This window comes from Neoarius graeffei, chromosome 2 (genome assembly GCF_027579695.1).
Source record: "Neoarius graeffei isolate fNeoGra1 chromosome 2, fNeoGra1.pri, whole genome shotgun sequence".
NCBI lineage: Eukaryota > Metazoa > Chordata > Actinopteri > Siluriformes > Ariidae > Neoarius > Neoarius graeffei.
Genome location: NC_083570.1, coordinates 54,616,822 through 54,640,664, shown reverse-complemented (window position 1 = coordinate 54,640,664; position 23,843 = coordinate 54,616,822). Strand labels below are relative to the sequence as shown.

The following is a 23,843-nucleotide window of genomic DNA, read 5'->3' as shown; positions in this document are numbered from 1 at the left end:
GAGCTCTTCGAACGGGGAGGACTCCATGGGGTCGTTCCCTTCTGTGCTCCCGGGTTTCAGCACCACTGTACAATTCCTGATGTGGGTGGAGCACAGAAGCACGGCAGGCGAGAGTTGTTGATCACACAAACACTTTTTTATTTTTTCTTATTTCAGCTTTTCAGTACTCATTCACACACACACACACACACACACACACACACACACACACATGCATTGTGGTCAGGAGGGAGCCCCTTTTCTCTGCTTTCTCCCTTCTTTTATGCTCCATCCCTGTAACAACACACACATTGACAGCAGGTGGAATGACTTGGCCACTTACCTTCCCTGACCCCGCCCTCCATTCACAGACTGCTACTTGGCCATGCCCCCGCTGCCACAAAAGTAAATTGTGTAACAGTTGCTATGGTGAAGCTGTCTGTAATAAAAAATAGGTTTATTTAAGATTTCTAGATGAGGCAGCATGCCCAATTGTGATTTCATTCCTTACTTAGCATGTTTTACAGTGAGGTTTTTTTTCTGATAAATTTCTATATCTGGAAAGCTCATAATGGGTTCATATGATTCCTCATAAGGAGACTATGATAGCATAGTGTAAAACTCAGAGTTAAAACCGTTTTCAACTGTATTGCCTTTGAAAGCTTTGCAGTGTGGTCACATCAAGTGGTTGATATATAAATCCATCCATTATCTGTAACCGCTTATCCTGTACAGGGTCGCAGGAAAGCTGGAGCCTATCCCAGCTGACTATGGGTGAGAGGTGGGGTACACCCTGAACAAGTTGCCAGGCCATCACAGGGCTGACACATAGCCCATGTTTACATTAGACCGTATCAGCGGATCATCAGATTAACGTTTTTAAAACGATTAGTGTGCACACAGCAACACCAATACACGATTTGCGTGCACACAGCAGCACCAATACACGGATACGCTCGGCTCTGCAGGCATCCTGCGCTCCAAATCACTCCGCCCTGAACAGCGAGTGCCCTTTGGAGGGTGCGCGCTCCGGCCTCGCGCAGCTCACAGAGCGCGCGAGTGAAGTGCACAAGCTGTGATTCGGGACTGAGCCGCTGTGTGTGTGATCCCAGCGCATATCACTTACCACTTGCAAGTGGAAGGATGGCAAGCCTAAAGACAATCATAACTACACAATGGGCAGTATTTGCATCAGTATTTGCAGTATTTTCATACTTTTATACTCTTTAATGAAAGGTGATACAAGGCGGAAGTCCGCGCCGTTTTTCAGCAGTCGCGTCACATGACCAACGCCAGCGAATCAGGAAGGTGGATGTCACAGTGACGTTGTCCAATGACGACGCCAGCTAGAGCTCAGCACATTGTATCCGCGTATTCTCAATGTTTACACAGCACCGGAGCTGACACGATCTGGATTGAATACGTGGACGTTGGCGGATTCCCGTTTCCCGGCGTTTTCAGGCGGTTTAATGTAAACGGACAGTGCATCCGCGAAGAAAACGAGACAGATACGGTCTAATGTAAACTTGGCCATAGAGACAAACAACCATTCACACTCACATTTACACCTACGGTCAATTTAGAGCCACCAATTAGCCTAACCTGCATGCCTTTGGACTGTGGGGGAAACCGGAGCATCTGGAGGAAACCCATGCAGACACGTGGAAAACATGCAAACTCCACACAGAAAGACCCTCATTGGCCACTGGGCTCAAACCCAGAACCTTCTTGCTGTGAGGCGACAGTGCTAATCACTACACCACCGTGCCGCCTTATACATACACACATACATATACATACATGCACCTTGATTGATTGATTGATTGATTGATTGATTGATTGATTGATTGAATTGGCATGCTCATAATGATGATTTTCGAGATCTAGTAGAAGATTCATAAGGGATTTATATTCCACTCCTTTGTTTAAACAGATGCTTCTCATTTGGGATTGGTGAAGGTGCAAGTTCTGCACTCATCACAGGATTGGCTGAGAACAGCTCTGGCCACGCCCAGTTCATCACAGGAACTGACCGCATGCAGGCCAAAGTAAGACGGGGTTCTTCTGAAACAGCAACAAAGAAACAAACAGAAATAATAAATTTATACTTTAACCTAATGTTGTCAAATAATGAATCACTTCTCACTTTAGTAATCACGATTTAATTTAAATTATTTGGTGGTTCATTTACAGCATGCCCATCAGACAATATCTGTTCATCTCTCAGTTTGCCATTGACCTTTGAGGGAGGCTTTACTGTGAAATATTTCTACATTCTGTTCTCCTTATTATTGAACATTGTTTGTCTTTCATTCCCAATGCTAGGTAATGCAGTCTCTCCGTTATGCTTTACAACCAGCAGTGATTGATATCACTGAGGATTGGACTGGTGTGTCTTTCACCCGTCTGAGCCCCCCGATTAATTCACTTTTCCATGGTCAAAGAGCACTGATTTATGCCCAGCTGAAAGGAGAGGTGAGAGCTTTATCACACTGTTTTATGTGAAAATGTTACCTTTTTATATTCTGAATCTGATTGTATTGTGTGGAGATTGATTTGCATATTTTCTCTTCATTTTTATATTCATCAGCCTATGGATTTTCAATTATTTATCTATAATTTCTGTCTCTAGGAATGCCAGAAACCAGATGCTAAGGGGAAGATATCAGTTCGGTACCGTCTTGGAGATCAGGAGATCTCAAACATTGTCCACTTCTCCCTGAAGCCTGCTGAGAACAGCGGGTAACTGCTACAAGTACTCTGTAATATTTAAAGCAATCAGTTTTCTCATTTTGATGATCTCATTTCTGATTAAGACATTTCCAACATAATCATATAATAAACCCTGGCTGGGTGGCCTTTTAGGTCATACCTATCAGTCATAAATGATGATGATGCCTTTTATTGTCACTAGTCACATGTACCAGCGAAATTAGCCGTCAACCTGTCCGTACATATGCAACATACAATTGACATAGGGTAGACAGGACAGGAAGACAGGGATAAAGATAAAAAGGAAACACAACATGAGGAGAGATAAGGAAAAAAAGAACACCCCCACACTATGCTCCTGTCAGGAGTACAGTGTGGGAACATTTAAAAAAACCTTTGCATAAGCACAACTACAACACAGGTACACTTTAAACACAGGACTTGGGGGGGGGGGGGGAGTAATCCAGCGCAAGCAAGCAGTCGTCCGCTCCTGCAGCCATGAAGGCGCTGGTTTGTCACACTGGGGGTAAAAATGGCGACCACGGAGAATTAGAGAGGAATGAGAGTGTCTCCCGGCATTGACCTTCAGGGGGAAATGTTTTCTCAGCAACGGCCTAAAACAAGGCCGGTTCTGTCTCAGGGCGCCAAATGTCGATAAGATATGAATTGTTTGGTCTTTCCAGACGCAGTCTTTGCACGTCCTCACCGCTGGTCCATATCTGTCCATTCTATTCAAATTGATCTCCGAAAAACGTATTCCTTGCAAAGCTGAAAGCTGCTCCGAGATAACAACCATTTTGTGGTTAAAGTTCTGAATGTCCACAGTCCGAGTGCGAACAGCTTTGCCCACCACTTCAATATCGGGCAATAAATATTATCTTACTTAATATTCATCAAAGCTTATAGCAGCGGCTACAATTATTGACAGTCCATAATTATCAACACCTTTTCAGATTTCAAAGGTGAGTTTCAGTTACAACAGTTATTATTTGTTAATCAATCAACCAGAAGAACCCCGTCACCCTTTGATCTTGTCGTCTAATGACACAGCTCATTACCTGAGATGGAATATTTTTTAGCACATTCAGCAATTTGAGGAAAACCCAGACATTATCATCACAGGTAAGCATGGTGGAAAAATCATGGACATGTTTTTACTTATCAAATTCACAGATACTTCATGATATCCTTGTCGAAACCTACTTTGTTTCTTACGCTTTCATTTGACAGTCACCATTTTGTATCTAAACGCGCGTTTGAGAAGTCACACGAGGTGTCGATAATAGTGATCACTTTCACTGGTGTCCACCATTATCAACACCCTGTGGAATTAAGTGACATTTACAACTGTTATGGATCGAGCTTTGTGTAACATTGTTGAAGTAAATGAAGTACTTTAAAAAAATAAAAGTGCTGTGATTTTATAATAATTTTTTTCTGATTCATAACAGAATGGAAATCTTATAGACTATTTGGAATCCTATTGAAATAAATAGAATTAAACCAGAATTAAATTCCTAGCGTATAAAAAAATTACATGCTTGAAATATTCAGATTTTTCTATTCCATTTCAGATTTTTTTTTTTTTGCAGTTTGTTGTAAATATCTACCACATATTACAATATCAGTAGACATTTTATATTTTGGTTCAAGGAATGACATGCGACCTTTGACCTGGATTTTCATGTGGTTACAATGTCAAATGCCTGTTGACATTTATTGGTAAACTACAAAAGTAGAAATTAGTACAAACAACAACGAATGATTAACAAAATGTGATCTACGAAAATACTTATAGTAGGCAGCAAATGGAACAAAAAGATTTTCTGACAGGTTAAACATTATCAGTTCATTTGTTTACGAACGTTAGAATTATTTCCTCATTTACGTAAGCACCAACATTGATCTATTTATATAAAAGATATTTTCTACTAAATATCAATCTATGTAAAACAAATTTTAAATAAAAACTACATTTTGTTAACTTAATACCACATACCGATTATTTTTTTATAAATAACCATCTGGGTGTCGATAACTGTGGACAAAGGTGTCAATACTTGTGGAACAGTGTCACATGATCTGATACGCTAAGTAATCAGGAATCAACTCATTTTTTTCCAATGGAAGTTTGAGTAACTATTCATGCACAATTTATGTATTGAAAGTCTTTTCTACTTTTGCAATGGCCAGAAGATTGTTAAGCTGTTGATAATTGTAGCCGCCGCTCCTAGTATATTTTATACCAGTGGTTCTCAAACTGGGGGGCGCGCCTTGAGTGGGGTGTGTGGTCACAAACCGCTCAGTGGCAAATGCAAGGGGCTGGTTTACAGTTGCATCAACAAATAACGAACGTCTTCGTCTTCAGTCCAGCCAATGAAAACAGAGTTATTATTTGAAATCTCAGCAAGGAACTTTTATAGATGCACCTCAAGTACATAAGCGATCACAGACATCGGAAACACACCACTGTGCAATCGAGTCGAGCTTGTACCATTGCAGCTTTCATATAGCCTACTATTAGCTTTTCAATTACTTTTTACCAACAGCCTTTTTAAAGGCTACATCCTTGCATATATAGCTGGCCTTCCAGCACTGCTACTGCAGTAATAATTTAAACAGTCTTTTTAAAGACTCTTTCAGCCCTCTTTTCTCGCTTTAAAACTCTATTTAAATCCGATCTTACCATCTCTCTTTCCTACTTGCCAACTTACTTCCTCCTTTGCCTACTTGTCAACCTACTCTCTCCTTTTTTAATCTTTCACCTACTTTTTTCTCTCTTTCCTCCACCTTTTTTCTTTGATTTAAAAATTGTAAGGATCCAACATTGTATCACAGTTAATTATATTTTAACTTAATTACATTAAGCACGGGGTGGCACAGTGGTGTAGTGGTTAGCGCTGTCGCCTCACAGCAAGAAGGTCCAGGTTCGAGCCCCGTGGCCAACGAGGGCCTTTCTGTGTGGAGTTTGCATGTTCTCCCCGTGTCCGCGTGGGTTTCCTCCGGGTGCTCCGGTTTCCCCCACAGTCCAAAGACATGCAGGTTAGGTTAACTGGTGACTCTAAATTGACCGTAGGTGTGAATGTGAGTGTGAATGGTCGTCTGTGTCTGTGTCAGCCCTGTGATGACCTGGCGACTTGTCCAGGGTGTACCACGCCTTTCGCCCGTAGTCAGCTGGGATAGGCTCCAGCTTGCCTGCGACCATGTAGAACAGGATAAAGCGGCTACAGATGATGAGATGAGAGAGCTGGTCCCACTGGTGCACCAGTTCCCAAAAAAAACAAAACTCTGCAAATATGACAAAAGTTATTTACAATACGTTTTTTCTGTTACTGGCACACTGGAACCACGTCCGCAATGTGTCAATTGTGCGCAGGTGCTTGCCAATGATAGCATGAAACCGTGCAAATTAAAGAGGCATTTGGACACCAAGCACCCCGACATGAAAAACAAACCGGTGGATTATTTCAAAAGAAAGCGTGATGCCCTTCATCTACGAAAGTCCACCATAACCAAACATACCACCGTGTCTAGTGTCTCGAAGTTTCGTACATGGTCTCCCAAAGAATAGCTAAACTTGGGAAGCCACATACTATAGCCGAGACACTGATTTTGCCTACAGCACAGGATATTTGCAGAATAATGCTGGGTGAAAGCACCGCTGCTAAACTTCGTGACATTCCACTATCCAGTGGAACTGTAGCTCGCAGGATCTCTGATTTGGCCAGTGATGTTAAGGAGCAATTGCTGCAGCTAGTTAGACAGAGTCCTTACTATGCATTGCAGTTAGATGAGTCGACTGATATTGCTGGGCGGGCTCAGGTGCTTACTTATGTAAGGTTTGTGAAAGACCAGGGGATTGAAGATGATGTCCTGTTTTGTCTTCCTCTTCAAACCCGTACAACTGAGGAAGCAATCTTTCATCTTATTGACTCGTTTGTCAAAAATGCAGACTTGGTCTGGGAGAACTGTGTTGGTATTTGTACCGATGGGGCGTGATCAGTGATAGGATAGGAGAGTGGCCTAGTGACACACCTTTAACAGGTAGCTCTGTTAGCAAGATGGACTCATTGCATGATCCATGGCAAGGCACTTGCAGCTAAAAAAATGCCGACGCTCTTCCAGTCTGTGCTTCAACAGGCAGTTCAGATGATAAATTACATTAAGTCGCATCCATTGAACTCACGGTTATTCGGGGTCCTCTGTCAGGAAATGGGTTCTGGGCATGAACAGCTGCTTTTGCACACAGAGGTTCACTGGCTTTCCAGAGGGAGAGTGTTACAGCGCTTGTATGCGCTGCGAGAAGAGCTTAAGTTGTTTTTGACCGAAAGCAATTCGGAACTGGCCAAGCACCTCCATGATTCCCTGTGGCTAGCTTCCTTGTCGTATTCGGTCGACATATTTGACAGACTGAATAGTTTGAATCTGTCTTTGCAAGGCCAAGATTCCAATCTGTTTGTGCTTGCTGACAGGGTGAATGCTTTCATCCAAAAACTTGTCCTCTGGCATGACCGCATAATTGTCAGAAATTGTGACATGTTCCCCAGCCTCACAGACTTCATCACTGAGGCACGCGGCAGTGACGTCTCCTCTATTTTTCAGTCAGCTGCAGATCACCTGTCTGGGCTTAAGCAGCAGTTAGTTTCTTATTTCTTGGAGGACTACCGGTCATTTTCATGGGTTCAGGATCCATTTGTTTGCACCGCAAACGATTTGTCACTGCAGATGCAAGAGCAGCTTATTGAGAAAACACAAATGTTTGAGAAGCCCTGTTTTATACTAATAAAATCTCTAGCAGTTTAGTGTGATAAGCTGAACCAGATGGCAGTTTATGGAGGATTTGAGTCATTTCATTCATCCCAAAATGAAATGAGTAATATGTAGTTAAGACATGTGGATTTGGGATTTGTGGTACAGTATTAACTTTGTTATTGAACTCCTCAAAAACAACTGGAAATTGATAAATCCTTAACAGAAGCACTTCAGGTAATGTAAGACACATGGTCAAGTTTATCCCATAAATCCTAACTAATCACAACATGACAGAATAGCACTTACAATCATCTGTTTGTTACTGATTCAGCTTTGTGTGTGCGCGCGTGCAGACTGGCCATCCACAGGCTGGGTGCTCGCTCTCTGATCCGCTCTCTGGAAAGGGACGAGCAGGATGATGGAGCTGATAAAGAGGCTCTGAAGGCCAGGGTGGTGGATCTGAGTAAGCAGTCTGGAGTGAGCAGCTCACACACAGCCTTCATAGCTGTCAATAAAGGCAGCGGACAAGCTATGAAAGGACCGATGGTGACGAGAAGAATTCCTATCCTAAGTCAGTATTCTTTTCTCTCTCTCTTGTTTTTTCTTTAAACTGAGTCAATTTACTCAACCTGTATTGGTAATAATATTTATAAACCTATACAATAATGTGAGCATTACTATCATACATACTACTAGCTTTATTGCTTTTATGTGTAAACACATATAGAGCACATGGTGAAACTGACATCCTGTTTTTGTTTATATGTTCAGTGAGGCATGCATTTAGATCTTCCTGTAAGTAACAAAACAGGAGTTCGTAAATACTGATTCATCTGACTAACATTGTGTTGTATTTCCTTAATGAAATGTGTTGCGAGTTTGTAAAGTTGGGGAACGATGATTTGGTGCTTTTGTATCATGTACATGATATGACCTTGATTTGAGTGCACAGAAGCCTTACAGTACTTTAGATTACAAATTTTTACCTACCTAGTAGCCAATCGAAGATTACATTTAAAGATTTGGTCACTATACTGTACTGAAAAGCTTTTTTCAGAAAGTTAGTGGCATGGCTTCATGAAATTTCACGATCTCTAAGGGGGTCTCCAGATATGTTATTGTGGTTTCCTGTACATGGTTGATCGTAAAATTTATTAAATGAAGGAGAGGTAGGAGTGGATGGGTGATTACATTTGTCCACCGTAATGACAGTTTTGTGAGAACCCCTTTCAATTCGGTTTCAGGGGGTTCTCATGAAATTTGTCATTGTTGTGGACAAGTGTAATCAGCTGTCCTCGGGGGCTGCTTTCCAGCTCGGGGCCCCAGACAATTGCCTGCTTTGCCTCACCTGTTACAGCACCCCTCGATGTGATTTAATGTTTTAGATTGTAAAATGTTAATTTTCATTTTTGAGAAGTTTTTGTTCTAATTTTTATTTTATAAATGAAATGTAATTTGGTAAATAAAAAAAATGTAGGCATTAAATAAAGTATGACCATTAAATAAAGTATGACCATTTAATGCAGTGCAACTATATCGAGTTTCTAAATACTTGACCTTATTTATACAACAGTATTCTTCCAATAATATTACAATTATTGTACTTTTCTGCATGTAAACATTATAGAAAGCACATGAGTAGTCTAACATCTTGTTTTTGTTTACCTCTGTACAGGATTGATGGCTTCACAAATGTGCTACGCGTATGGTAAGTTGCTGAACATTAGACGAAAAAATTGGCTGGTGAGCATGAGAATAATTATGTACTTCCTTTATCCATGAAATATGCCAGCTGTCGAGACTTCAAGATAGGTCTTTTTGTATTCAGACCTTGGACAACCACAAGAGCAACAATAAGAGAGTGATTTGTACTATAACATGGTGCATGGTCAGATTGAGAAACCTTACTGTAATTGTTTACTTAATGGCAAAAGCTTATTTCAACCATGGTTTTAGTGGAACTGCTCAAAGCCACTAAAAATGCCAACTTCTAAAGAAAATTAAAACTCATCTGTACAAAATTCTCAATATATATTTGCAATGCTGTGCATTGAGTTTAACTGAAGTTATTTCACACATTCCATATAAATGTAATTTGTTAAAAGAAAAAATGTGTTATTTTGTGGACGTTAACAGTTTATTTTTTTAATGCAGTGTAACTATATCGAGTTTCTAAATACTTGACCTTATTTATGCAAGAGCATTCCTCTAATAATATTACAATTATTGTACTTTTTTGCATGTAAACATTATAGAAAGCACATGAGTAATCGAACATCCTGTTTTTGTTTACCTCTGTACAGGTTCTATGGCTTCACCAATGAGTTACCAATGTCAAGCTTTACCAATGAGTTACCCATGTAAAGCTTTACCAAGACCTTGCTTTGGTAAGTTGTTGAACATTAGACTAAATAATTGGCTGATGAACATGAGAATAATTGTGTATTTCCTTTATCCATGAAATATGCTGACTGTCAGAACTTCTAGACAGGTCTTATTGTATTCAGACCTTGGACAACGATAAGAACAACAATAAGAGAGTAATTTATACTCTAACATGGTGCATGGTCACATGGAGAACCCTGACTGTAATTGTTCACTTAAAAAAAAAAAACAGACAAAGGCATATTTAAACCACCATTGTAGTGGAAATGCTGAGAGCCACCAAACATGCCAACTTTTAAAGAAACTTATAAATCATCTGAACTCAATTCTCAACATATATCTGCAATCCTGTGCATTGAGTTTAACTGGAATTTTTTCATACATTCGTTAACATGAAGAAACAATGAACCTCTGCTTATAGTTTATTAAAGTAACTTAGAAAACACACTTGTAACATTATAATACACATGAATTGAAAATACACTTGAGTGATTTAAAGTAATAAACCATATAATCACATCTGAATTAACCCTTCTTTATTTGGAGTTCTTAAGTGGGTTAATTATCCCCCACCCAAACAAAGTTTGGCGAGGGATATAGAAACGGGTTCCGGCCGGCCATCCGGCCGGCCAGTCATGTTTTAGTTTCTGGGCCATATCTTTAAAACTACTGAAGATATCTTCATGAAACTTTGTATACATATCAAACAACATGTGAACTGGTGCCTTTTGCTATTTTGGATTTTTGAAAAAAAGTATTTTTCAAATTTTTACATAAAAAATAGATTTTGACTTAGTTTCTAAGAGCAGTGTTCATTTCCGGCGCATAATTCAAAACTATTCGTCATACGGATTTGAAACTTGGTATACATGTTAACAAGGTGATGTAGATGTGCTTTTTCCTACTAAGAAATTTGAGAAATTTTAATTTTTCATGTTTCCACTGCAACAATTTCAGACTTAGTCTCTCAGGTTAGTCTTAGGGGTAGGTTTTGTTTCTAGAGCAGAACTTGAAAACTGAGTGGTATGGTCTTGAAAGTTGATATATGTGTTGATTAAGTAATGTATATGTGCCTTTTGATACTAAGAAATGTGAGAAATTTCAATTTTTAGCTCACCTGGGCCAAAGGTCTGGTGGGTTTATGTCATAGGCTGCTGAGGTCAGTGTAAAGAGGTAGGGTTGGTTTCCTGCCGCAGAACTTGAAAAATGTGACCAATAATATCTGGAAACTTGGTATACAGGGCAAGGGATATAGATTACTCTGTCTTCTTGTTCAGAATTTAGGCTGAATATCAAATTTCAGTATTTCTATTTGAGGAGCAGATTTCAGAATGTTATCAACATTCAGGAACATAAAGTAATGTAACTTTTGATAATTCATGAGGAATTATTTTGAGACATGGATGGAAAAAGCTCAAGTCAGTGCAGGTGTATTTCATTAAAATTTAAACAAATGTCAGTTACCGTAAGTTATTTTGTTAAAATTACTTACTATTTAATAATATGCAAGTTGCCCTGGAGTGGACTGTCATCCAATCCAGGGTGTATTCTGCCTCACACCCAGTGTTCCCAGGGTAAGCTCTGACTCCACCACAATCTTGACCTGAATAAAGTGATTACTGAAAGTAAGTGAACGAAAATGCTGAAGTTCACAGTTTGTTAATGCTACCTAATGGAGTAGATAATGCTAACTAAGGATATCTTAATGTAACGGCTACTGTGTTATTAACTATCTTCACTGCGTCAGCGGATTTCATCTTGTAGTAGTGAGTACGTTTGTAATGGTATGTTCAGACCAAATGCAGCAAGAGTGTCAAAATTCGCTCTGGCCACCTTGCCAATGACTCTGTTGAAGCTCAAGGACACACCGTGATGTACCTGAAATACATGGTTACAATTTTGTTCTGTATGCTTGCGCTACCAAACTTATTATTTAAATTGGCTTAAATAATGTGCATGAAATCACTCACTTTGTACAGTCAAGCAGACCGAGGAAGTCCTTGTGCGCATGCGCATGCTTACATTAGTCGTCGTCTTCATCTTTTGGGTTTTACGGCAGTTGGCATCCAGTGTTGCATTACTGCCATCTACAGGTTTACCTTGACCGTGCACTGACAGTTCCATCATTCTGTCGCTAAATGAACAGCTGATCACACCGAGGTGCTCGCTGATTGCCGATATTTATTAGTTTGGTCTTGCATTTCCTTTCCTTCGCAACATAACATCTTTTCTTCTCGCTTTCCGTTACTGTCGTCGGTCTTTCACGTTTCATTCGCTCACTCACGTTGTCCAAAAGAAGCAAAAGAAGAAGGAAGTAGTCAGGTTTAAAATGTGTGATGCTACACTTGTGCATCAAAATAGATTAAGTCCTAGAACTGGGGACTCCTTTCTTTGTCTACACAGTGCAGTCAGACAGTAGGCTTTTTTTTTAATGTTTATCATGAAGATGTGAAGGTGTGTGTGTGTGTGTGTGTGTGTGTGTGTGTGTGTGTGTGTGTGTGTGTGTGTGTGTGTGTGTGAATTGTCTAAGTGTCTCTATACAAATATGGCTGTTTGTGCACTGCTTAAGGGGTTCAAGCTCAATTTCATACTGCAACATTACCAAATTCTTTTGGATCCTATAAAGTTTATCTCCATTGTGTTAATGGATTTCATCCTGAAGCAGAGATTAAGTGGGAACATCATCTGCTCTGACTTTTAAGCTTTTTTGTGATAGGATGTTAACATAATCACTGCAGCAGCCTATTTTGCATAATATCTTTTTTTTTCTGAAAATATTAATGCACAGTTTATATTTAATGAGCTGACATTTGTCACATCTTTGACTAAATGTCAAAGAAATGTCAAGTAAATTATTTAACATTTTTTTATGATGTAATTAATGCTGAGGTTCATGATTTTTCATGTTAATTAATGCAGCAGTGTTGTACAGTATACCATGTTTTTGTTGTGAAGCAGAAAACCATTAGGAACACAGTTTTGAAATGGCATCATTGTGTTCCACCAATTTACACTAAAATGCATGATGAAACAATAATGCACATATAAATGATGTGCTCTGAATATAATGATTAATGAGGAAGAATCCTGTTTTTGTTTGTTTGTTTTTCTAAAGTTATGTCTGCAGTTTCAGACATAGTTACTGAATATATTAATTTGTAATTTATACACCATACATATCCACAAAATTACAGTAAAAAGGAAAGTTTGTTTGATTGATTGATCTACAGAGCCTACAGAAAACTGTACCGTATGCAGGGCTCTACACTAACTTTTTTTTTTTTTCAGGAGCACACGTGCTCCTAAGTTAAAAATTTTAGGAGCACAGGGAAAAAAATGGGGGCACAAGCACAAGTAGGTTTTCATTTTAAAGGTTTATTGCAGCGCAAACCTTAGACACACCAACACACAATGCAAAATTCAATTGAGAATGAATGAATGAATGAATGAACAAACAAATGAATAACGAACAACTGAATGAATGAACAAACAGTAGCTAAACAGAGAGCAGAGCTCAGCAGAGCTAACAACATCATCAAGGACAGCTCCCACCCTGGCTCTGAGTTCTTTGACTTGCTGCCCTCAAGCAGGCGTTACAGGTGCATCAAAGCAAGGACCAACAGACTCAAAAACAGTTTTTTCCCACAGGCCATAACCACCTTGAGCAATTAGCCTTTTTCACATTACATCACTTGCAGGGGAACTCGTATCCGTTTTCAGCCTTTTGAATGGAAGAAGAGGTATACGGCGGCAACATATGTTAACAAAACTGTGTCATTCACAGATAAGATTGATGATAATATTGCGCATTGTTGTTTATCATTACGTATTGTTAGCGACCATTCCAGTCACCTATCTGCCTTGTTTTGGAAAGGAAGTTTACTGACTTTCTATGGTTGCTACTTGTTAGCCAGCAGATTAGCATGCCGCCTCTTCCATTCAAAAGGCTGAAAACGGATGTGAGGTTCTTCTGCAAGTGACGTAATGTGAAAAAGGCTAATTACATGCACTGACTGATGCCACTTCTGGCAGGTGCAACAATGCACCAACAAGGACCTAAAAGGACAATATTCTCACACTTACCTGATACAGTGCAATACTTATTACAGTGCAACCTCACAGAGCAACTTTTTAGTTTTTATAGCTTTTGTATATTATATATTTATATTTCTACACTTTTACATCCATACCCAATACAATGCAATACCAAATATAGTGCAATATCCTGAGTTTTGATGCTGAACTGAGTTTCTATAACTAATGTGCAATTAACATCTGCAACTCAACACGCCCAGCTATATATATATTCTTTGTTTTTCTGCTGTGTTGTGACATGCACCATTTGTATATACTGTATATTATTTGTTTTTCTGCTGTGTTGTATGTTCCCATCTAAATGTTTGCACTGGGGTGTGTGCTTTCCATCTCATTATATAATTTTCCCGCACCTTCTCCCGTCGTTCTAGCTTTCTTCACTACGCTTTCTTTCTCGTCCGTTCTTTTATTCTTGTTTCCACCATCATTGCTTTTAAAAAACGCCGTTATTCTCTGCATAGTGAATATATTTCTCAGCTCGGTCCGAACCAGCTCTGTTATCTCTCAGTTGAATGATCTGATGAATCCCTAAAAAGCACTTTTCCCACCTAATGCCACACCCACAACATACAACCGTGGGAAAGAGGGGCAGTCACAGAAAGGTGAGTAGAAAATGGGAAATGTTATGGGGGATATTTATTGTGATAGTAGGCTATAGTAGCGTCAGCACAAAAGCACCAGACTCAACTTTAACTGAAAGTGTTATTCAGTAGCCTAAACTTATTCAAGCTACAGACCAGGAAGAATAAAAATGCTGAAACCTCATGTCCCAGTAAAACGCACTAGCATGGCAGAACGGCAAAAAAAATTTAACTTTTTCACTCCCCCCCGACTACCATGGGAACCACTGCAGTGCAAGACAGAGGCAATGCACACAACTACAGACAGGGAGCAAGGCGCAGGCAGAACACACACACGCGCGCGCACGTACACAACACTGAACACACACACTTACAACAATACAGGCCGTTACTCGTTACACTGCCATGATGCTACAAGCCTGTGTCTCTCTGAGAGGGAGCAGCCCCTCCCTCGTGTGTGTGTGTGTGTGTGTGAGAGCGAGCAGCCCCTCCCTCATGTGTGTGTGTGTGTGTGTGTGTGTGAGAGAGCGAGCAGCCCCTCCCTCGTGTATGTGTGTGTGTGTGTGTGTGAGCGAGCAGCCCCTCCCTCGTGTGTGTGTGTGTGAGAGCGAGCAGCCCCTCCCTCATGTGTACGTGTGTGAGAGTGAGCAGCCCCTCCCTCATGTGTGCGTGTGTGAGAGCGAGCAGCCCCTCCCTCATGTGTGCGTGTGTGAGAGCAAGCAGCCCCTCCCTCGTGTGTGTGTGTGTGTGTGTGTGTGTGTGTGAGAGAGAGAGCGAGCAGCCCCTCCCTCGTGTGTGTGTGAGAACGAGCAGCCCCTCCCCCACCCGCGCGCTGCGAGCAGAGACACAGAGAGACACACAGAAAGTGAAGGATTTTCTCAGAGTGCTCCCTCCAAACAGCGGGGATTTACATGAAAACGGAAGGAGATATTCACAAATTCTTTCACATTGAGCACTACAAGGCTCTGATGAACACATTGATGTAATTTTCTTGTCTCTAGTGTAAAAAAATATTAGGTAGGCTATCCAGCGCTGGATTTACATACTTTGCAGTTTAACGTTTGATACATTTTAGAATGTTAAACTCATCGCGTCTGTGCTCAGTGCTTTCCTAAATTGTCGGCCGCAAGAAGCCCTCGCACGAATGCGCGTTTTTTTTTTCGTCGTTCGCATGCCGAAAAATTCGCTCGCAAATGCGAGTGAAATGTGCGCACTGTAGAGCCCTGACCGTATGCAGGGCTATAGCAATATCTACTTCTTTTAGTTCCTGAAAGTTCAAAATACCCATTGTTGAATATGTAACTAATATATTTCTTTTTTTCTCCTTTTATTTTATTTTCACTCAGCTGGTGGATTTGATTCAGTGGTAGAGTGTAAGTGTACACAACCTGTTTTTCTCTGATTTTCTTTGTAAAGTTAAATAGAATAAAAAGATACAGTAAGTGTGAACGTTTAAGCAAGTTCAATAGATGAGCTGTTGTATTCTCACTGCAGTAAAGAATTTGTTAAAATTAGGGAAGGAATAAAATACTACAGGGTGAGCTGTTAAAGGAAAATAAACAATGATGAGGTGGTGTGATGTGGCCCAATGCAAATTGTTGGGCCATCACCACCCCAGAGTGTATTATTGTCCGATAACAGCATGGCTCAATGTGGTTTATTCCTCATATATCACAGGAATTTGCCAATAGTTATAATTTTTCATTTCTTATTGAGTAAATGAATGTTTCTTTTTAATCCCATTTAGAGTGCTGACAAATGAGTCTTATAGACTTAGACATTAGACTTAGACAACCTTTATTGTCATTCAGTATATAACAAATATACACCAAACGAAATTTCGTTGCAAATTGGTTCAGCACAGAAATAAATATGAAGAGTATTAAATTATATGAATTAATTATTAATATTAATATATTAATTATTGATCATCCACCATATAAGCCACTGTGAAAGAGTTGTTACTGTATTCAAAAGTACATTAATTAAAACGATAGATCTTTATTACAGCAACAACTATTGTCAGAACTGCTCTTACAGAAAATTAATCAATACTTTCTGAACAGTCAGATTTAAGCATTGAATAGCTCTGTAGTTTATTTTGATATAACCAATACTGTTTTATTTTATTTTGTTTTATTGACATTTTCCTCGCCGTAGTATATACCAGTAACTCTGTTCTAAATGTTCATTTCATACAAAGTACATATACAGGGCATGGTGGAAAATTGTGGTACTCTCACTTATTCTGTGGTTATTGTATTGCTACAGTTATTTCAGTCATGATAATGAGAATGTCATGATGGTGTCTTTTGTGAAAGCAAATGTGCTTTATTTTGTAAAAGTTCAACTCAGTTCTCAAACGTTGTGGTAAATCTAAAACAATTTTCATTGCTTTAGGTGATGCCAGTTTTGACCTCAGCCCAGGTAAAGTTGTAATGTTCAGCAGTAACTCAGAATCTCTCTCATTATACTGTATGTATGCATGTGTTTTAACCTTTTGTGTTATTAGTTATGAGTAAGCTCTGTGTTTACATGTCTATAATGATGATGTGTCTGTAGAAATTGCTGAGCCTCCAAAGGACCCATTGTTGCAGCTTATCTCCCTCCAGAAGGCTTCTGGTTGTTGGGAAATGGAGTCCACACTTGCAGAGGTGTTTGGGAAGACAGAACAAGAGCTGATTGAGCAGATTCCTGCACAGGTTAATACACGCTAAATATATCTGTGTAATATGTGACACCATGACACCGATTAAAGCCTAAAGTAATATATTTTAAATAATAATAATAATAATAATAATAATAATAATAGGACATTCCCAAGCTTTCAACTCCTTCAGGAGCCTTCATCAGGGATGGTCACTTCCCATCCCTGATGAAGGCTCCTGAAGGAGTTGAAAGCTTGGGTATGTCCAATAATTTTGTGCAGTAAAAAGTTTTTAAAACCTTTTTATAGAATTGATCGCTGTATAGATGAAAATCTTCAATGTAATAATAATAATTGCTTATAGGTTTCCCCCAAAAATGTTACATTTCAGGATATGAAATGGTGCTTTACATGACAAATATTCTGACACCAAACATTTCTTCTTACCTCTAACTCTTTTGGTAACTGGTTATCCATATACAGCTGGGTCCATAAGTATGTGGACATTGACACTGTGTGTGTGTGTGTGTGTGTGTGAGATTTTGCCTCTGTACACCATCACAATATATTTGAACTGAAGTAGTCATGATATGATTGAAGTGTAGACTTTCAGCTTTAATTCAAGGGGTTTCAATAAAACTAGATAGAGATTGTGACTAAAGTCACAATTTGCGCGAGCTGTTACAAACCGGGATGTCTGGTCACCGTACCCTATAGAGCCGGGACAGTAAGAGATAGAGAATGACGCTTAGTGAGGAAAAGTTGTGCCCTGCTTCCCTGAACAAAATAAAATAAACTGATTGAAAAAATCATGAAAATTGCTAGTTATAAGTTATTGAAAAAAATCCCTTTTTTCATGGATCATTCTGGATCAGTGAGCTGGATCACCACCAAAAGGCATAGCAATGTAATTCAGCCCAGAGGTATTCTGCCTGTGAAATTTGGTGATGATTGGTTGAAAACGGAGGGAGAAATAGCATCCTAAAAAATGTTAGGAGAATAATAATAGCTAGATAGATACTGTGACTAAAGTCACAGTGATTTGCACTAGCTCTTACAAACCGAGATGTCTGGTCACCGTACCCCATAGAGCCAGAACAGTAAGAGATGGAGAATGATACATAGTGAGGAAAAAAGCCCGTTTTTCATGGATCATTCCGGTTTTGGTGATCCGGATCAGCACCAAAAGTCATAGCAACTTAATTCAGCCCAGAAGTATTCTTCATGTGAAATTTGGTGATGAGTGGTTGAAAACTGAGGGAGAAATAGCATCCTTAAAACATTAGGAGAATAATAATAAGAATAATAAAGTCAAAAAAGCCTAAGTGAGAGTAACAATTTGCACCAGTGCTGCTAGCGTGAATTAAATATTGCATTAACTATGGAGGGGTTACAGCCATTTTTACATATTTTCTCCATTTTCAAGGGCTCAAAAGTAATTGGGCAAACTGATTAAGTATTTGTATCATCACAGGATTATTTTTAATAGTTGGATGCTTTTTTTTATTTATTCTTTTTATTCAAACATGTATTGGGACACATCATCAGTAGTGTTTCCAGAGCCATTGTAGGTCTAAAATGTAAAGTGATATTATCTTAGCCTGCGACTCTCCGATAACCAGTGATGGAATATAGGGACAGTCAAAGGTAAATACATGTTTTAACATTAGGATTAAAATATCTGACTCTGATCATTTTAATTATCTGACTCCAAATATATATCTTCTAGTTATTTATAGAAGTGTATTAACTCAGTGTAGAGGTCTGCGCGGGTCGGATTTTTCAGTCCCGCTCCCGCCCGCGCCCGCAAAGAATTATGATTTTCAGTCCTGCTCCCGCCCGCGCCCACAAAAAAATTATGATTTTCAGTCCCGCTCCCGCCCGTGCCTGCCATATTTTGTCCCGCTCCCGCCTGCAAATCCCGCATGATGCAGATGTTCGCGTTATTTCTCAGGAAAGTTCTTGTCTTGACACAGCGTGATGGTGCCCCGCCCCCTACTTTGAGTGGATTTGAGCATAAATATCTACAGCTCACGTTCACGTTTGTTATTATTTACCTTGTTTCTGAATTCAGCATGTAATGTCTCTAATAATAATAATAATAATAATAATTAGTGCTGTCAAGCAATTAAAATATTTAATCGCGAATCGCACATTTTTATCACATGAGAAAACATTGTAATTCTCTGATCAGCATAAAAAAGTGAATGGGCTTGCTTTGTACCAATGGTGGTGGTGTGTTTTTTTTTTTTGTTTGTTTTTTTTTTGTTTTTTTTGTTTTTTTTATTGCAAAGCAGAGCTAGTAAGAGAAGTGAATTGATTTACTGCTCGAGTTAGTCTACAACTTTAATCAGAGAGACAGGTTACACAGTGACGGTAGGCTTGACTCAATGCTATTACAGGAAGGATTTCTGGGATAGCATTGAGTCAAGCCTACCGTCACTGTGTAACCTGTCTCTCTGATTAAAGTTGTAGACTAACGCAAGCAGTAAATCACTTCACTCATGGTTCTCTTGCTAGCTGGGTGTGAACTGCGAGTCATTAGAGTGATCAATGGCAAATTTAAGATGCTATTCCTCACTCAATCTGGCAATCTGACTCTCTCTGCAAATTTAGGCATCTTAAAATGTTTTTATTAATGCCAAATAAAATATCCAGCACAAATTATATATGATAGACATAAATTAATAATTTATAAATTTTATTTCAAACACATTTTTAGTTAGCGGGACTGCAGCTTATCATCGCTCCTGCCCGCGCCGCATATGTGCACTCCCGCTCCCGCCCGCGCGCGCATATGTGCACTTCCGGTCCCGCCCGTGCCCGCAATGAGCTTTCAAAATTTGTCCCGCGCCGCACTGCTTTGCAGCGGGTCCCGCGGGACTCCTGCGGGAGTGCAGGGCTCTAACTCAGTGTTCCAATAACATTTAATTTACAACAACTTTCAGAAGGACTATCAAGCAATTAGTGATAAGGTAACAAGTAGGTTTATTCTACAAAATGCAAACATGCAGTATACAACAAAACAGAAATGAATACAGCTTCAGTCGTGGGAATAGGATGTGTGATTGGAAAGCATCTCTCTGTGGTGTGATGGAAAATGCCTCATTGCTTGATGGTAAAAAACTTTTTTTTTTTCTTCCTTTAACATTCATCAATCTGTGACATCATCTGTAGCCACTTATCCTGTACAGGGTCACAGGCAAGCTGGAGCTTATCCCAGCTGACTATGGGCGAGAGGCAGGGTACACCCTGGACAAGTTGCCAGGTCATCACAGGGCTGACACATAAAGACAAACAACCATTCACACTCGCATTCATACCTACGGTTAATTTAGACCCACCAGTTAGCCTGTGTTTGAATTTATTCTCTACTGGCAAGGCAGGATTCTGAATTTTGTGTACTATCTACTTGATTCAGTTGGATCTACAGTGGTGCTTGAAAGTTTGTGAACCCTTTAGAATTTTCTATATTTCTGCATAAATATGACCTAAAACATCATCAGATTTTCATACAAGTCCTAAAAGTAGATAAAGAGAACCCAGTTAAACAAATGAGACAAAAATATTATACTTGGTCATTTATTTATTGAGGAAAATGATCCAGTATTACATATCTGTGAGTGGCAAAAGTATGTGAACCTTTGCTTTCAGTATCTGGTGTGACCCCCTTGTGCAGCAATAACTGCAATTAAACGTTTCTGGTAACTGTTGGTCAGTCCTGCAGACCGGCTTGGAGGAATTTTAGCCCATTCCTCCGTACAGAACAGCTTCAACTCTGGGATGCTGGTGGGTTTCCTCACATGAACTGCTCGCTTCAGGTCCTTCCACAACATTTCGATTGGATTAAGGTCAGGATTTTGACTTGGCCATTCCAAAACATTAACTTTTATTCTTCTTTAACCATTCTTTGGTAGAACGACTTGTGTGCTAAGGGTCATTGTTTTACTGCATGACCCACCTTCTCTTGAGATTCAGTTCATGGGCAGATGTCCTGACATTTTCCTTGAGAATTCGCTGATTATAATTCAGAATTCATTGTTCCATCAATGATGACAAGCCGTCCTGGCCCAGATGCAGCAAAACAGGCCCAAACCATGATACTACCACCACCATGTTTCACAGATGGGAAAAGGTTCTTATGCTGGAATGCAGTGTTTTCCTATCTCTGAACATAATGCTTCTGGTTTAAACCAAAAAGTTCTATTTTGGTCTTATCCGTCCACAAAACATTTTTTCCAATAGCCTTCTGGCTTGTCCACATGATCTTTAGCAAACTGCAGACGAGCAGCAATGTTTTTTTTGGAGAACAGTGGCTTTCTCCTTGCAACCCTGCCATGCACACCATTGTTGTTCAGTGTTCTCCTGATGGTGGACTCATGAACATTAACATTAGCCAATGTGAGAGAGGCCTTCAGTAGCTTAGAAGTTACCCTGGGGTCCTTTGTGATCTTGCCAACTATTACATGCCTTGCTCTTGGAGTGATCTTTGTTGGTCGACCACTCCTGGAGAGGGTAACAATGGTCTTGAATTTCCTCCATTTGTACACAGTCTGTCTGACTGTGGATTGGTGGAGTCCAAACTCTTGAGAGATGGTTTTGTAACCTTTTCCAGCCTGATGAGCATCAACAACGCTTTTTCTGAGGTCCTCAGAAATCTCCTTTGTTCATGCCATGATACACTTCCACAAACGTGTTGTGAAGATCAGACTTTGATAGATCCCTGTTCTTCAAATAAAACAGGGTGCCCACTCACACCTGATTGGCATCCCATTGATTGATAACACCTGACTCTAATTTCACCTTCAAATGAACTGCTAACCCTAGAGGTTCACATACTTTTGCCACTCACAGATATGTAATATTGGATCATTTTCCTCAATAAATAAATGACCAAGCATAATATTTTTGTCTCATTTGTTTAACTGGGTTCTCTTTATCTACTTTTAGGACTTGTGTGAAAATCTGATGATGTTTTAGGTCATATTTATGCAGAAATATAGAAAATTCTAAAGGGTTCACAAACTTTCAAGCACCACTGTAGATTCTTGTATTAGTATTGTATCGTGTAGATTCTGTAGTGTTTTGGAAGTGTCTGCTGGTCTATGGTAAGTTAGTTCTCTCAGGTGGCTAATCTAGAGTAGTTTAAGTCTCCTTTAAAGTGTGACTTGTGAGCAGAGCTTACTAAGATTTATTGAAGGTGTATTGTAGTAGTCTGCAGTGTTCAAATCCTATTCTGCAATGGTTAGAAGCATACGGTACATTTAGACAGAAAATGTGAAGTTTAGTGGTGTTTGTTACCTCTTCCTGTTCGGTTGTGGTTACCATTTCTCTCTCGGTCCCACTGAAACTCTCTGACCTCATTTCGAATTAGGCTGCAGACATGTGCCTCAAAACTATCTGTCATCACATCTCACAGACCCAGAAGCTCTCATTCATAAACCAGAGGATGAACTACCAGTAACTTCATCTACCCTTCACTGTTGTCCCAGTCTCACACAGTGGTGGTAGGTGGGCTCTGAAAGTGCCAGTCTGTTGTAAAGAAAGCTGATTTAATCTCAGCTTTAGCTTTACCATCTTGACTTTCTGGCATGAACTGAAAAATGGGTATCTCCACAGAACTCAGCTACACTGGCTGCTCTGCTTAAACTTTTCTTACCCTCTGCTTATACTTTCTCTCCTACTCCATGAGAAACTGGCAGGGGTGGTGGCACATGTCTACTGTTGTCTCAGAGATGGAGACTTCTCCCCCAGCTTCTCATCCTTTCAATTCCATGCAGTTACAGTTACCTCTCCATTTGACCTTCTCATCGTTGTCATCTACCACCCTAGGTTTGCTTCAGTCCTTTTGTCTTCTCCCTCGGAGGTGGACTGACACAAAGTGGAAAAGTGTGCTGTGGTCTGACGAGTCCACATTTTGAATTGTTTTTGGAAATAATGGACATTGTGTTCTGTGGGCTAAAGAGGAAAAGGACCAACCAGATTGTTACTTGTGTAAAGTTCAAAAGTCGTCATCTGGATGGCAGCATATTCATGTCTTTGGACTGTGGGGGAAACCGGCGCACCTGGCGGAAACCCACGCAGACACTGGAAGAACGTGCAGACTCCACACAGAAAGGCCCTCGTCGGCCACTGGGCTCGAACCCAGGACCTTCTTGCTGTGATGCGACAGTGCTAACCACCCTGCCACCCCCTCCTTTAACATTATATAATGCAAATGTTTTTGTCCCCTTGAGAGTCTTTGAAGTGTATAGTGACCAGGTGATCAAATGGAAGAGACACAAGGCATTTTACTGCTGGGTAGACCCCCCACTGTTAGTTCACCCTACTTTATGTTAATGTTAATTGCATTACTTTGTGAGAAACAAAGGCCAAATGGTTTCCCATGGAGGCCAGATGGTCTCAGTCCAGCTTTGCAACGTATAAACCCGTAGACTGTGAAAGTTATTTCTCATACTTGTATGATAAATATGAAGTCACTACATTGTTGCCATGAACACCTCATCTCATCTCATTATCTGTAGCCGCTTTATCCTGTTCTACAGGGTCGCAGGCAAGCTGGAGCCTATCCCAGCTGACTACGGGCGAAAGGCAGGGTACACCCTGGACAAGTCGCCAGGTCATCACAGGGCTGACACATAGACACAGACAACCATTCACACTCACATTCACATCTACGGTCAATTTAGAGT

The 23,843-nt window shown here is 40.0% G+C and overlaps 1 protein-coding gene across 2 annotated transcripts in view; it reads left to right on the top strand.

The window, feature by feature from the left end:
• Positions 1-23,843, top strand: part of LOC132881687 (von Willebrand factor A domain-containing protein 5A-like) — an 86,203-nt gene that overhangs the window by 41,752 nt on the left and 20,608 nt on the right. For both annotated transcript variants that reach the window (XM_060914432.1, XM_060914431.1), the window contains exons 11-19: positions 1,913-2,027; positions 2,305-2,454; positions 2,612-2,721; positions 7,797-8,014; positions 9,119-9,151; positions 9,747-9,830; positions 15,851-15,877; positions 16,905-16,931; positions 17,067-17,206. In XM_060914432.1, coding sequence (XP_060770415.1) covers positions 1,913-2,027; positions 2,305-2,454; positions 2,612-2,721; positions 7,797-8,014; positions 9,119-9,151; positions 9,747-9,830; positions 15,851-15,877; positions 16,905-16,931; positions 17,067-17,206 — 904 coding nt within the window. The remainder of the gene's footprint in view (positions 1-1,912; positions 2,028-2,304; positions 2,455-2,611; positions 2,722-7,796; positions 8,015-9,118; positions 9,152-9,746; positions 9,831-15,850; positions 15,878-16,904; positions 16,932-17,066; positions 17,207-23,843) is intronic.